This window comes from Magnolia sinica, chromosome 15 (genome assembly GCF_029962835.1).
Source record: "Magnolia sinica isolate HGM2019 chromosome 15, MsV1, whole genome shotgun sequence".
NCBI lineage: Eukaryota > Viridiplantae > Streptophyta > Magnoliopsida > Magnoliales > Magnoliaceae > Magnolia > Magnolia sinica.
The window spans coordinates 72,567,184-72,582,830 of record NC_080587.1 but is presented as its reverse complement, the minus strand read 5'-3'; the positions used below and the strand labels follow the sequence as shown (position 1 = coordinate 72,582,830).

The window sequence follows — 15,647 nt, the reverse complement described above, 5'->3', positions numbered from 1 at the left end:
AGCGTGACCCATTGGATGAACATCTTCGATCCCCACACATTAGCTGCATGTACATGGAGATCTGGCATGCAATCAAGCAGAGGATAGGATTGGTCAACCATTTCGATTTTGGGAGCTATTTGGTTTCCACAATATAATCTGTTTAATTTCACTTGCAAGTGTACAATTTCTGTGTGCCTGCGCATCAAATATCCTATACTGCCAGAGTATCAAATGACCCTTTTGCTAAAGTAAGCCGGGTGCGCAACACAAAACTCCCACCGCTGATTGCCTGTACCCCCGGCCTCATGAAGTTGCTGTGGTCGGAAGCAATGTGGGGACTACAGATATGCCCGTGAGAAATCCACTCCATCCAATAGTTTCTCAACCTCACAATGGTACAGGTCTCCAAAAATCAGGCAGATCCAAAACTCTAAGTGGGCCACACTACAGAAAACACTGAGAATGGAAATGTTAACCGTTGAAAACCTTTTAGAGCCTACCAAGATTCTTATATGCCATCCAAACCGTACTTTTTGGAGCCCACCAAGATGCTTGTATGCCATCCAAACCGTTTATAATGTATTAACTGTAGGCACAAATATCATCCTGCTTCAAACTTCTGTGGCCCGCACAAAGTTACCAATGGTGGGCGTCCAATACCGTCCTGTCGTGTGGCGCACATGAGTTTTGGATCAGATATTTATTTAGTCCTGTCCTATTGTGAGGTTGAGAAACTGGACGGAGTGGATTTCTCACTGGTGTGGCGCACATGAGTTTTGGACGGAGTGGATTTCTCACCCGTGGATTTCAGACAACCGGAACTTCCGTGGCCGGGGCAATTCCCGACCGCTCTACCCGACCCAGATTGCATGCGACGGGAAGCTAGGTGGGGCCAACCGTGATGCTTGTGAGAAATGCACTCCGTCCATCCGTTTTGCTAGATCATGTCAGGACATAAGCTCAAAAATAGGCAGATTCAAAACTCCAAGTGGGCCGCACAACAGTAAGGATTGAATGTCCACCGTTGAAACATTCATGGGCCTCAGAAGTTTTAGATCAGGCAAATATTTTTGTGGGTTCAATTCATCCCAGTAGGAATGACCTTGGGAGCGGTGTGAATGGCATATAAACGCCGGGGTGCAACCAGGGAGATTTCAACGGTAGGCTTTTCCCTACCACTTTTTCCTTTTATCGTGCCGCCTATCTGCCTCATTTTTTGGCTCACGTCCTACCATAATCCTACCGTACCATGATCTGGCAAAACAGATGGACGGGGTGGATTTCTCACGAGCACCACGGAGGGCCCCACCCAGCTTCCCGTAGGAGGAAGCTCTGCTTTCGCAGGCAATCCGGCTCCGCTCTACCCATACCACCATTCCGACGTGGCTCCATAGGTGACCCGTTTCAAGATATGTGATAACCCTATCCTCCACAAACGGATGCAGAAGCTGCCACGTCAGACGTGCAAGAACATCTAACCGATTCTCCACCTCCCATCCTTCCATAATCTCTATCTAAGCGTCCCTCTCCCCACTCACCACTCCAACTAACACCCTCAACCGTTCTTCTTCCTCACCAACATCCCTACTCCACTTCTCCAAATCAGTAAGCTAGAATCAATGGCATCGTCTTCGGCGGTCGCCATGTCATTGCCAATCACGTCCGCCGCCCACAAGAGGCTGCTGAGCTCCAACGCCTTCTTCAACCCCATGAAGCTGTCGGTGAAGCCAGCATCCCCGTCGCTGAAATCCAACGGCAGGTTCCAGGTCCGTGCGTCGTTCAAGGAGAAAGCCGTCACTGGTCTGACAGCAGTTGCACTGACAGCTGCAATGGTGATCCCCGACGTAGCCGAAGCGGCCCAGCCAGGGCTCTCGCCTTCTCTCAAGAACTTCCTCCTCAGCATCGTCGCTGGTGGCGTCGTGCTTACTGCTCTCATTGGTGCTGTCATCGGCGTCGCCAATTTTGACCCTGTCAAGCGGACCTGAAGAGGAATTGGGATATGATGCATGGTGTTTGGTGATCTTTGTAACTCATGTTTGTTTGCTGTAGTTGTAACTATCTCTGTTATCTGTAATTTTGGTGGGGAAAGATGGGAGCTTTGTGATTTGAACACAGTAATTCTAATGCAAAAGAGTGGTTGTTTTGGTTTGTTGAAATGATCTGATCATATGATAATGCTTTCGGTGTTTTCGGATGTACTAAAATCAATGGATGCTTCCAAGGATTGGAGTGAATGGTATCCATTCCCGCTGCCTTTCCTTACCAGAAATGAAAACTGGCCTGCATCTGAAGACAGTCCAGAAATATAGTTGATATAGATTGGCTGGAAATTTTATTTAAAAAAAATAAATAAAATACCGGCCAGACTTTAACTGACATCCAAATGCCGCCTGAAAGAAGAAACTTATGTTTTCGAGTTTGATCGAGTGTCCAGATGCTTTTGTTGGTTGTCATTTTGGAGTGGAATTGCAAAAAACGGCATTTACGACTTTCTTATTTTAAGTATCCCATTCAAACTCTGAAATTACCCAAACAAGGACCGACACTTCTCTTTGAGAAGAAATCGAAATTCGAATCAAATACAATCAATATATCTACTACCAGAGTTACATACAACTAACAACACCTTAAGGTGTTTGGTCAGATTGAATCTGTGACGTTTATTGAAAGAATTGTCAGTCAATTCAATCACAATCTGCACCGTCGGCATTTCTAATTCCAATGCCCCCACCATGTAAACTACAACACCTCCAGTGCCCTAGAGGGAAGTTCTTGAAATCAAATCGAGTAGATATCTGCTCTCCACAGAAAAATTCACCTTATCCGCCTTCACGACGGTGATTTTCACCCGTTGCTCATCGCCATACGTTTCCTCTTTAATTTTAAGCCGGAAAAGATACTGCTTGAAGAGACTGCCGCGGACAACCTCGCCAAACCTGATATCATCTTCTTCTATGTGTTTCAACAAATACAATTCCTTTGCCGAGCAACCCAAGATCTCCTCCCCTGACTCCTGAAATGCTGTCACCCAAGTCAGTCCCGTATGGTCTTGAACTTGCGCCTGAAGCAGATACCGATATTCACATTCCTGAATATCCTGATCGCACCTTTCACAGTGCCAGTTTCCATTTCCCGACCTCATCACCTTCTTGCCACACTGTCTATCCCCAACCATCAAAGGACATGCTGTGTAACAGAAGTTATCCGTCTTTATGAATGAAATCGTCGCCTTCACTGTAACCCAATCGGGCTTATCCGCCCTCCCAAGGCCTTCATCTTTGATTTGCGATACTGTTTTACGGATCTCATTCCGTGGCCCACCGGGGATATCTCTGGAGATGGACTGAGCAGAAGCATTCTTTCCTACTCTATCGAACCAATCTCTGAGGCTATGAGCTTCAGGAAAATCTGGATTTAAGAAAAGCTGGGTGGAGGAAATCGTCCCAACTGATTTCCCACTGAAGTCATTTACCTTACCAGCTTTCACAGCCAAAACTGGGAAAAACCTGGAATCGAGCAGCTCCTGCAGCTCCCGACCTTCCTTGTTGCAAAAATCACCCCAGAGGGTGAGCTCAATGCTCCGGCCAGACTCATCCTTCAGATTCAAAATTCTTCTCAGAGTTTCCATACCATTCTTTCTCAATATAGTAACCGATGGATTAACAGATATTACAATGCCAATCATATCCACAATGGAATTGTTCTCCGTGTGCTCAATTTCATTGATGGGTCTGAAGGAAAACTGCTGCTTCGGTATTGAGCTGTCTTCATCAGGGCAAATATCCACTGTCGATGTTGATTCCAAAAATATTTCCCACTCATTGTTAAGATGGTTGAAATTTTTCTGTGCTGGTTTTAAGCTTCCCTTTGATATCAAGTAAACCCTACCTACCTCGACAGAATCATAGAATCGGTCGACAATGGAATTGAAACAGGTCACTCGTATTTCTCCCCCATCAGCATCGAGGAGGTCGAAGGAAAAGACCTTACCATCTCCCCTAGCATTGTTGTAGCGCCGGAGATCTCCTTTCGCGGTCACTCTCGCCTTGATTGCCCACCGCCCCTGATAAGGATTCAAAGCAGCAATGGGGATTATTCGAGCAGGAGCTTCGTTCTTTATGATTGCTCCATGATTTTTGTAGTTCGGAGGAGGCTGGTAGGAAGGTTGAACGGTTGGGCGAAAGCTCTGCATCTTGTTAGCAGGATTTGATGCTGCATTAGAGTTATTCCTTGACTTAGGAACAGACCCGGATACACCATTAAACAATTCTCCTCTTAGGCATTCTGAGTTGTCACGAGACAGAGCTTTTTGAGGCGACTCTGACTGCATGGGAAGTTTTGGATTCCCGATGATATCACAATCTGCAATTATAGTCTCCAAGTTCAAAACAACGATAATCCTGCATAAAATCAATCATCCACAGTGAAAACAGGCGATGAATACTTCAAATATAATTTAAAATAAAAAGAAATTATAAAACATAGTTCTATCAAAGGCTTGATCTCCAATTTCCCAGGTTGCCACCTCCAAACAATTAACTACAATTTTGTTTTGATCTTCTGTTATTTCTACTGCCAAAAACATCAAAACGTAATTTTGTATTAATTTCCCTAGTATTCCATCACCAGGAATCATGAGAATAAAAAATGAAAAATTCTCCTCGCTCACTTGGATGAGGGTAAACCAAGATCTTGGGTGTTCAAAAGACAGATATGACCTTTTATAAACCAACCAATTAATTCTAAATAGACTAAAATGACTCAAAGAAAATGAGGAGACCCACCTTTGAGACGATGGAATCCACTAGGTATTGCATTAACCCCAAACCCAACACTGGTGAGTCTCATTGTTTCCACCAATGGGATGGCCTCACAGAATAATCAATTTGAGAGTCCTGCAGCTTATATCTTTTTCCCTTCTACAACTAGAAGGGCAAAATCTAGGTTTTAAGAACTGAAGGCAGTTTCAGTAGGTTGCATTCAGTGAGACCTTTGCAGTAATTTCCACACCTGCTTACCTCTCAAAACAAACATAAAGACTTTGGTACTTGGCATCATGTGATGGATGATCTGCACTCACCTAGAAATTATAACTTTATAGATCACAGGTCCCAGTGATGCATTATGGACCAAAAATTACACATTTAATTATCTGAGTACTGGATTGGTTAACATTTATTTAACAGTTAGGGATGCAAAATATCCAATGGTTCTATTTCAATGTAAAAGTGTCCACGAATCAGAGGTTAGGATTTTTCAACGCATCTGATTTTGAGAACTTGACTCAGCTGCAGTGGGTTCCACAACTTACTTGGTTTAATTTCAGTTAATGTATGCCATTTGTATAATTTCTAAGTGCCTGCATATTCAGCCCATACTATAACAGAGTATCAAATAACTCCCCAAAACAATGATAAAAATTAAAAAACTAAACCTGCTTTACTGGAAGGAAGTTTTGGTAATTTCTAGAGAGAGCTCTTAATCAAGTATGATTCAGACCGCTAAAACCTACACCCTCACATTCCCAGACTTCTCAATGCTGAAATCCTAACTAACCTGAACATGCTTGCTGCCAACACAGAACCCAGTTGAATCAACTCAGTCACGGTCCAGTTCACTGACATTAATAAAAAAAAGGGCCTGGTCTTGCAGTCTCGTAGTCCACTAGTTGGGCCACATGTACAGGTCATAGAAAATTTTAAGGGGCAGGTCCTGCAATGAGTAAGTCATGGGCAAAGCACGAATTCCACAAACAATCCGAGTCATAAGAGGTATGAGACAGATTAAAAAAAGCATAGAATGCTCAATGATTTACATTCAAATCCATTTTTGAATGGTTAGGATCATCTTTACAGGCAGTCCATGGCCTTCCAATGGCGGGCCATACCTCCTGAAGTTGATCCTACATTGGTCTATATGGCCCAGCTGGGGAGACTACGATTTCGCTTCAGCAGAGAACTTCAGATCTGAACTCAATCAATTCAATACAAAATCCATAATTCCTGACCCGAGCTGACTCATCGCCATTTCAAAAGACAAAACTAGCAAGAGAATTTCCAACCCGTAAACGAATTAGCAGAGATAAAGAAATCTACGTACTTTCGATTTTGAATGATGCTGCAGATGTAATCGAGCAACTGAATGACGGATCCCTTCTGCAGCTTCCCGCCTTTCACGCGGTCGCTGAGCTGGGCCGCGAGCATCGCCTGCTGCGTTGAGATGCCGTCGGATATGACGATCCGGTACCGGTCCTGGGAGTTCCCAATCGCCTTGATCTCCAAGACCTGGACAAGCGGCTTCAGATTCACGTCGCCGCCTTCAATGGCTGCGATCGCATTGGCCGTGAGATTCACCGCCATGTCAATGAAAAAACAAAAAACCCTAGAAATGGAAGAGAGATAGGTTTTTGAGAGGCTTAAGAAACCCTAGAAAGATCGCAGAGAGAAATGGAGGGCTGACCAACGGAGAGCGTTTGGCCGAGTCTCAGACAGAAAGATTGACAAAATACGAGAAATTGGAAATTTATAGGTTTCTATTTTTCAGAAAAGACAGATTTACCCCAATTCGGTAAGGCGGTTCCCGCGAGTAACTGAATCGCGCGCTGTCCGTTGGAGTATGGGAAGCGAACTCGCGCGAGTATAATTTCCTCCACACGTGCCTACGTGCGATATCTAAGCCGAACGTTATGCGGGCGTAGGGCTGCAAATCGGGCCGAGCTAAACCGAACCCGATTTTGATTAGTTAGGTAGGGGGTGAATTTTTGTAACCCGACGCGGATTGACGGAATCCAGCTTGGGTGAGTTTTACATCGTTCATTGGGATCTTTATATCAACGGCCAGGATCAAGTCTCATCGGTGGAATCCAATATTTGGGTTGAGTCAGGTCGGGTTTGGATCGGGTCACATGAAGGTGAGGGTTAGGCTTAAGTTGGTGAGGTTGGGCTAAAAATCAGGTTGGGTCTGGTTTGTCGAGGGTTAGGCTTAAGTTAGTGAGGTTGGGCTAAAAATCAGGTTGGGTCTGGTTTGTTTTGGTTGACTAGCCAACCACTCTTATAATTTAGTAGGCCACGAAGGCATGGTGACTGTGGACCATTGGTCTATATTTTAGGTGACGATTACCTTGACAGGTACGGCCCATACAATCGGTGGACCAGCCTGATTTTATTTTATTATTATTATTTTTTATTGCAATTATGCTAAACTTTTACTTATTACTGCAAATGATCTGGTTTAAATACTATCTTTCTATTTATCTTTTAAGAGTGTAACATTTACTATATTTAGGTGCTTTTATGTGTCATTGTACATCCCTAGTTTTGGAAGCAGACTGCCTAATGTGTTAACTTCAACAAGTTATGTTGGCCTTACCATGATGTATTCGTTATATGTAAACTGTTCATTTGGTGAGATTATTTTAGGAAATGAGTTTAAAAAGGAGGAAGATCCAAATCTCAAGTAGACCACACCACAAAAAGTGGTAGGGATTGAACGCCCACCATTGAAAACTTCTCGAGGGCTACAAAAGTTTCAAATCAAGCTCATATTTGTTTGCACCCAGATCCATATCTCAACTGGCAGACTGAGTAGAGATACCTTGCTTCAACACTTGAGGTCTTGGTACCGATCTCTAGCAGGGGTGGCTAACATGGAGTGTGTGTACTGACATGGGTGTGTACTAACAAGCTAACCCAATAAAAAAAATTTAAAAAAAAAAAAGAAAAAAAAAGAAGCTCATATTTGTTTTTTTTCATTTTATGCATAACCTTATAAACATGTTGGATGGCAAATAAACATCATGGTGGCCCCGGAAAGGTTTCAACAGTGGGCATCATTGTCCTCACTGCTTTCTGTGGTGTGGTCCACTTGAGCTTTATATCTACCTCATTTTATTTTATTTTGTCTCGGGCTCTAAAATGAAGGCGTATGTCATAAATGATTCACTCATTTCAGGCTCCATGGAATAAAGGAGGCAATTCATGCCTATAAGTATTATATTTCAACCTCTTGTGACATAGATATTTGGAAGGAGGTCTTCCCTTGCTTCCATCAATGTAGCTCAATTTTCTTCTATCATGATTGAGATCACTTGAGATAGTTGCAGCCATTTAGTTTAACATCGGTGACTCTCAATGACCAAAGGCAGGGTATTGGGGACTGTGACCAGTGGCGCAGCCCATAGCCGCTGGGATACTAGCCACTGCTGGAGAGAGAGAGAGAGAGAGGCCAAAGGCTCTAAATCATATCATGCAGTCTAAAAAGTAGAGAGAGAGAGAGAGAGAGGGAGAGAGAGAGAGAGAGAGGCCAAAGGCTCTAAATCATATCATGCAGTCTAAAAAGTATGGTAGTCGCTAGCCACTGCTGGAGAGAGAGAGAGAGAGAGAGAGAGAGAGAGAGGGCTCTAAATCATATCATGCAGTCTAAAAAGTATGGTAGTCGCTAGCCACTGCTGGAGAGAGAGAGAGAGAGAGAGAGAGAGAGAGAGGGCTCTATATCATATCATGCAGTCTAAAAAGTATGGTAGTCGCTTGGTGGTCAGTTGTTGGATATCTATTGGATGGCCCAATGAAATTAGGTCTAAATTCAACAAATAAATATTTATTAATCTATATGAAATCTAATATCATACCGATCAATGGATGGCCCTTCCTCGTCATGTTTACAAACAACAACATTTTTCATGATAGTTCGAATAATCTCAGTCAGACAAATCTTTGCTTTTGCTTCCAAACAGCCATTTGTTTCATGATAGTTCAAATTAGCCAACTCAGTCAGACAAATCTTGCTTTTGATTCCAAGCAGCCATTTACTAGGCCAATCAGAAAGTTCATTATTCACCGACCCTGCCAACCACGTTCGTCACACCTAACGGAAAGTGATCTCAACTGTCCATCAAGTAGGCCCCAGCTTAGAAGCTCAACATGGCCAAATCTTTGAATCCACGGCATGAAAGCAGGTCTTTGACAACGGTTGTGTAAACAACATCCATGACCTTGGATACTTCCCTACATTGGTCATTGTATGAACCATGTAAAGTTAATTTAGCACTCGGCCCTCTCTTTTACTAAATTTGGAACTTTTCATTATAACCGTCCACGCAATGGACCCACCACTGGTGATCGTGTGGTCCCCACCACAGAGACCCATGCTTCAAGGGAAACAATAAATATCACAGGAAGAGACATCACAACCCATCATTACCTTTTATCTATTGAATTTGGACCATCATCACAGCTTGGGGGGCCAAAGGTTCTAGTCCGGATCGATGGGTCCCATCATATGGAGCCCAGCCTGGGGAGCTACCATTGGGCCCGTACAAGTTGTGAAGAGGAATCATCCCTACAGTACTGCGCATCAGCATCACTCATTGATCCATGTGGGGCCCACAGTTCATCAACACAATCCATTCAGATTACATAGGATAAGGGAATCACATCCTCATCATCATCAAGGGCTTTATTATCCCAATTGCTTGGTGTCGGCTAGCAACAGTCCAAATTCAGTGGAGAAAAACAAACATTGAATGGTTAGTATACTACATAAGAAGGGTTGCCAAGGCATGGTCCTATGGTGGGCCGATCAAATCAATGATCTAGATCGCCTAACCATGGCCCCATGTGCACATAATCCTACATGTAAGCAACCAAAAAAAAAAACAAAAACAAAAGCATATCTAGAAATGGAGAAATGTAAGAAAACCAAAACCATCAAAAAGATATATATAGACTACATGTCCATCTAGCCATATGCCTTTTGTCCCAGATTGAGAGTGAGAAAGTAATAAACTAAAGCATCCAAAAGATATTACAAAGGAGAATCTAGTTTGCAAAAACCTTGCCATTGTTCATCTAGAAACATAAGATTCAGATTTCTTTTTCCTTTTCAGGCGGCCGGGACCTCTATATCAGTGGTCAGCATTGACGGCCTCATGTACTCCTCTTCCTCCTTCGGGGTGTGGATAGTGACCAAATCAGGGAGAGGCGTGGTGGGGCCCTGCTTGCCCTTGGGGTCCCAATCCAACATGATCTTCACCTTGATCCCAAGAACGCCCTGTTTGTTGACCAACAAAAGACCTCAGTCCGAAACTCTTCAAGGATCATTATAGAACTACTGTTTAAAAACACAATATAATTGGCAAACCCGGCCACTGTTATCAACACCCTGACAAAATCCTACTGACACGTAAATATTTCGTTTTTCTACTGCTGTGTTTGAAGAACCCTGACAAATGGGGCATTTTTTCATCCAACTACTGCTTAAAAGTATGATAATAGCAATGAACCCATCTTGCCATTATCAACAGCCTGACACTACATGATGCATACACATTCCATTTTTCAACTGCTGTATTTCAAGAGGTCACCCTAAGTAGAGTGAAACTTGGGTTCGGGTTGACTGACCCAGCCCGAGATCGGGTCAGGTTGTCAGGGTCCCCAGGTTGGATTTGGGTTGGAAAACTTCAACTGGAAATTGGGTTGGGTTCATGTTAAGCAAATTCAAGCCAGGTTAGGTCGGGTTGGGAATAATCAAATGTATTTGGGTCTCTTGAGGTTGGATTGGGCTCAGGTTGACCCTCAACCCAACCTAACATGCCCAACCTGCACCCCTAACCGTAAGTAGCGGAATTTTTTTTACCGAATACCATTTCCAGGAACAACTGGGGCCAGTAATCTATGACGCACTATGTGCATGGGCCATATCTCGAAAATGATGGTGATTAGACAATATTGACTGACTGCATGTTGTGAGCTTTAACTGCAGAATGTAGGAGCCAGTGATCTACGGTGCACCACATGCATGGGCCATATCCCGAAAATGATGGTGATTGGACAATAGTGACTACATGTGGGCCATATCCCGAAATAACACACTTATATAAAATGCCAGCTCATGAGAGGGATCTCTGTAATGCATTAATGCATTTAAATCAAAGCTGAGAAACTCAGACTCCAAATAGAGTTCAGTCAGTTGAGTTATTTCATCTTGAGTTCAACAACGCAACTTGATGGAGAACATAGAGATATGAGAAAACCAGAAGAGTCGGACATCGACTCGAAGAATCTTATAAAAATGCATTAGACTCTGTACCTGGACCAGCCAGCCAAAATTCCAAGCAAATCAGCAAGCCTTAGGGCCTGTTTGGTTGGCAATTAAAAATGAGTTTAACTCATTTTATTTGATCCTAGTTGTGTTAGGGACAATTTTTTGGGTGGGAAAAAAAATTAAGTATCAGAGATCAATTTTTTCGGCTGGATTAAAAATATAACTAACAATCTATGTAAGGGTGTTGTGTTTGGTGGTACCAAATTTCACGATTAAGCAGTCTAACTTGGTGCAAATTATCATGAAATTTGGTGACACCAAACACACACTAAGCTATGATCTTTAACATGTAGTTGATATTTACTAAAATGAAAATAGCCAAGTTTTAAGTGGCAACCAAACAGGCACAAGTAACACACAATATAAACTACCAAAAGTGAAACATGATTAAATACAAACAAAGAGCACGGACAAATGCTGTTTCAGAACATGATTGAGGGTACTTTTCGATGTTCAATCAATTTGAAATGCAATAACCCAATTCAATAGAAAGACTAATTACCATCATTCACATACACCTTGAAACATGGAAATTGCAATTGGGGACGTTGCTGCCATTTTGCACTAAAATGGTGCCACACCCACATAGGTTCTTTCCTCCAGGATGAATTGAATGAATTGCAATTCAGCCCAACTGAGCATCCAAACGCGACAAAAAGCATCATGGTTTTAAGGAGCTAACCTGTCTCAGAAGAACATGCCTCACAGCCGAGTCAATGTATTCGTTAACAGGCTGACCGGATGATATCATGTATCCATCCTTGAACTTCATCGATTTGGCACGCTGCGCCCTTAGCTTTCCACTTACAATCACCTGTGAACATGACAAATACATGGGCATCTCCATTGAACAAAACAAGCATCAGCATGCACACGAACAAGAGCATGCAGACAAACCTCACATCCCTTCGCCCCGCTTTCCATAATGAATCTCAAGACACCATAGCAGGCCCTAAAACAGGCAGAGATCTTTAGCTAACAATTCTTCTCTTATAAATCCCAGATTTTGCAAGAAACATTCACCAACAGGAAAGATTACAAGTCACAAACAATAAAAATGATCAGAGGAAACCAACAAAAGGCAAGGATTGTTTGAGTTGCCACATGCAGTTATTGCTTTTCTTCTGCTATGTTTTATCAATCCCAGTGGAATTACTGGTCAACAATGCAAGGATATGAATACCCCTCAAAAAAAAGCAAGGACATTAATCAAATGAGCTCGCTCACGTGCTTGCGGGTTGGTCATTGGCTTCAATTGAGGTAAGTTTAAGAGAGAAATCTTTGTTGTGAGTACAGTTGATTTTTTATCATATATATATATATATATAAACCAGCTTTATTTCACCAGAACATGTGAGGGAACATACATCAGGCAAACCAGAGAAAACATAATACAGTTGATGTCTTACGTCCAATCTTTTGCTTTTGTTCCTTATAGCTTTCATGGTAACCTTTACATGGAGTTAAGGCTTCTGTATTCTACCCATAGTAAAAAAACGAAAAGAAAAAACAAAAACAAAAACAAGACAAGACAAAACAGAAACAGAAAACCTTCCATCTCCACACCTCTCATTTACGAGAGAGAATCCATACTCCTCCACGACAATTCACATATAATGAGTCCGGTAATCTTATGGTGCACATGACATGTTTGCAACAACAATTCTGTCCACCCCACCAGAAGCTCATCATGTCGATTCAAACTGTCCACATCCATGACCCAGATAGTAGGGTTGCATGTGACCCACCCTCAACGCAAAGAAGAACTCATACCTGCAACTGAAGGGGCAGAAGATGTCCTTTTCGCTACGGAGGATGAGCATGAGAAATTGAAAGGGCCAATTCCAACATTCTCCTACTTGTCAATGTGGCCCCATGATATACAATGGATTAGGTATATCTAGCATGTCCTTTATGAGCTTAAGAAGCAATCCCAGATAAATATGGAAAAGAAAAGGGTGGATTCCACGATTTTCTTGCAATCTAGCATGTCCAAATGTGAGTGTGTGCGCGCGCGCGTGTTTGTACAGCTTCTAAGCCAAGGCATTCAATAATAGTAACAGGGGTCGTAACAGCCACTGCAATTACTGTAACGATACAGGCAGTAATGGAATACACAGCTTCTTTTTTTTAAAAAAGTATCAGCCCCACCATGCATAACAGTTCTCACCATTATTGTTATGCAATTGCCGTTTTTTAATACCTTGTTCTAAACAAGATTATTCAACATCAGAAAAATGACATATAGACCTGAAGAAATTGAATTTGAATAGAACCTCAAAAGCACAACCATGAATGCTAAGAATCAAAAGCAGCAGTCGAAATATAACAGACAGCTACAATAGTCAGAAAACAAAATATATCAAAATACAGTAAGTGACGATCCAACTTATAAAATACATACCCTGGCTTAGTGTATATAGCTATTATACAGCAGAGCATAGTTACAAGAATTCATGAAAATTAAAAGATACCTCCGGACAGCAAGACCTCCGAGAAGCTTGTACCGCAACGACTCAGCCTGAGCAATGGCACAAAGCCCTCTATTGTTGACCTTCTCAGCATAAAGTTCAACACTGTTCTCAGGGAAATTGAACCTTTTCTGGACAACCGACGTCAATTCCCTAATTCTTCTACCCTTTTCGCCTATAGTTCCAAATTAGAAGAAATTTAAAATCGCCAAATATCTAAATGGAAAATGGCACATAAGCCGCAAGGGAACCCAACATTAAGACCACTGCAGATATGTCCACTCAACTACCGAATCATATGCAATGAACTCCACTGTGTATGACCCATATGCAGAAATTGCACTGACAGAGTGACCACAGTGTGGCCTGTAGTTGAAAAAGAAAAATGCCAACAGCAAAAAGCCCCTTGATTTAACAATTAGGACAGCTCTATCTGTCACGTTCCTTCACTGTAGCGATCAACAGTGGAGCCCACCCTCATGATCGCATCATTTGCCTTCTGAGTCTTGGCATAGATTCAGTGGAAAAATCCTACCACATAGAGAATCTGATGGGCCACACAGATCTGCAAACAGATGCTGAAACAAGAATAGCCAACAGCCCTTAGACAACAACTCATTGATTAGACGGTTATGATTGCCACATGGGTGTCATTGCAAAGCCATGGGAGTCGTCCAATGCAGGGATCTCATAATATCGGTTGCAATCACCATTGGCAGCAGTCGATCTAACGTCTAATGGCGGCCCTGCAGACTACAATATAGGGTAATCCCGCAGACCACCATAGCAGTGGTCCAAAATAAACCAACTGAACTGATAGCAAACCTTAAGCCCTAACAATACGATAAGTTAAATTACCAAGGACGTTCTGGGTACGAGTGGCCCGGATGATGATCTCCGTGCGCATGGGCGTGACCCGGACTTCAACACCCGAGTATCCATCCTCTGCGAGCTCCCTAGTAAGCACCTCATTCAGCTCCGCAAAGAACACCCCATCTGCTACAAACTGCAACAACAAGCCCAATTGAAATACCAACAACAATAATTATTAGTAGTAGCAGTAGTAGTAGTGGTAGAAGAAGATGAAGTGATCTAGTGCTCCAAGAGCAACATAGGTTATAGTGTTACTAATTCAATTGGGATACATGGACAATCCAATTAATCCATCTATCCAGACTCTGCATAAGATCCAAACCACACTTCACAGGCAACCAAGCATAACACGCGGCCATTGATCATATGGTTAGAATAATTTGGTCAGTCAGATCTTTGGCTTGGAGGACCACAAAGAGTAGGCTGAACCAAATGGACAGTCCAGATCTATTGACTGGAGTGCCTATGTGCCCCTATACAACTAGAAGCACTACAATATAATAGAGAGGAAATCCAAGTGGAGAGCAATGAACTGATTTTCAGATGCACTGCGTTAAAACCGGACACGTGGGACAGTGGTCCACTACAGACACAGTTCTTCATGTAGGCATCACCATTGATCAATCAGTTCACAAATCTCACTCAGTAAAGATCTGACCCGTCTGATTTGGCTATTGCAAGCATTCTCTTAAATTAGACGGCTAAGATCGCCCGATCTACAGCATTTTCCTACAGTAACCGATCAATTGTGCGACCCATTATATAAACGATCCGGATTATGGAAACTCAGGGGAAATTTTAGCAGAGAACATTCACCACGTAATATAACAACAGCCACAACAGCAGAGGCAGCAACTACAACAGCAATAAGGGATGCTATTTTTAGCTCTAAAAGGGTATTTTGGTCATCGTAATTTCTACCCATGCAAATCTGATACTTTTGGAGGGGTAATTTGGTCATTGAGATCGTTTTCAACGATCTCACCAAATTACCCTTGCAGGGATTGAACTAGCAATTTTGTGGGTAGAAATATCAATACAGGAAGAGAGAGATAGTACCTTTCTCTTTTTGCTCATTTGAGTCGCCATCTTTCAAGGAGGAAGAGAGCGGAAGAAACCCTAATTCTCTGTTGGCGAAGAAGATTGGGGATGAGAGAGAGAGGAAGAAACCCTAATTCTCTGTTGGAGACGAAGATTGGGGCTTTTATACGGGAGAGGGCT

At 42.6% G+C, this 15,647-nt stretch overlaps 3 protein-coding genes across 3 annotated transcripts; 1 reads left to right on the top strand and 2 right to left on the bottom strand.

Moving 5' to 3' along the window:
* The first annotated feature begins 1,480 nt into the window (after nucleotides 1-1,480).
* Nucleotides 1,481-2,138, top strand: LOC131226689 (uncharacterized). Its single transcript, XM_058222318.1, has one exon. The coding sequence runs from the start codon at nucleotides 1,602-1,604 to the stop codon at nucleotides 1,965-1,967; it is 366 nt and encodes a 121-aa protein (XP_058078301.1). The 5' UTR covers nucleotides 1,481-1,601; the 3' UTR covers nucleotides 1,968-2,138.
* Nucleotides 2,139-2,463: 325 nt separating this feature from the next.
* On the bottom strand, nucleotides 2,464-6,681 carry LOC131226688 (replication protein A 70 kDa DNA-binding subunit A). Its single transcript, XM_058222317.1, has 2 exons — nucleotides 6,082-6,681; nucleotides 2,464-4,382 (listed from the first exon to the last, which is right to left on the bottom strand). Exons 1-2 carry the CDS (start codon nucleotides 6,339-6,341, stop codon nucleotides 2,741-2,743), a joined length of 1,902 nt encoding a protein of 633 aa, XP_058078300.1. The 5' UTR covers nucleotides 6,342-6,681; the 3' UTR covers nucleotides 2,464-2,740.
* A 3,009-nt stretch (nucleotides 6,682-9,690) lies between these two features.
* LOC131227035 (small ribosomal subunit protein uS3x) lies at nucleotides 9,691-15,647 on the bottom strand. Its single transcript, XM_058222725.1, has 6 exons — nucleotides 15,486-15,647; nucleotides 14,412-14,559; nucleotides 13,557-13,728; nucleotides 11,980-12,034; nucleotides 11,765-11,896; nucleotides 9,691-10,029 (listed from the first exon to the last, which is right to left on the bottom strand). Exons 1-6 carry the CDS (start codon nucleotides 15,513-15,515, stop codon nucleotides 9,862-9,864), a joined length of 705 nt encoding a protein of 234 aa, XP_058078708.1. The 5' UTR covers nucleotides 15,516-15,647; the 3' UTR covers nucleotides 9,691-9,861.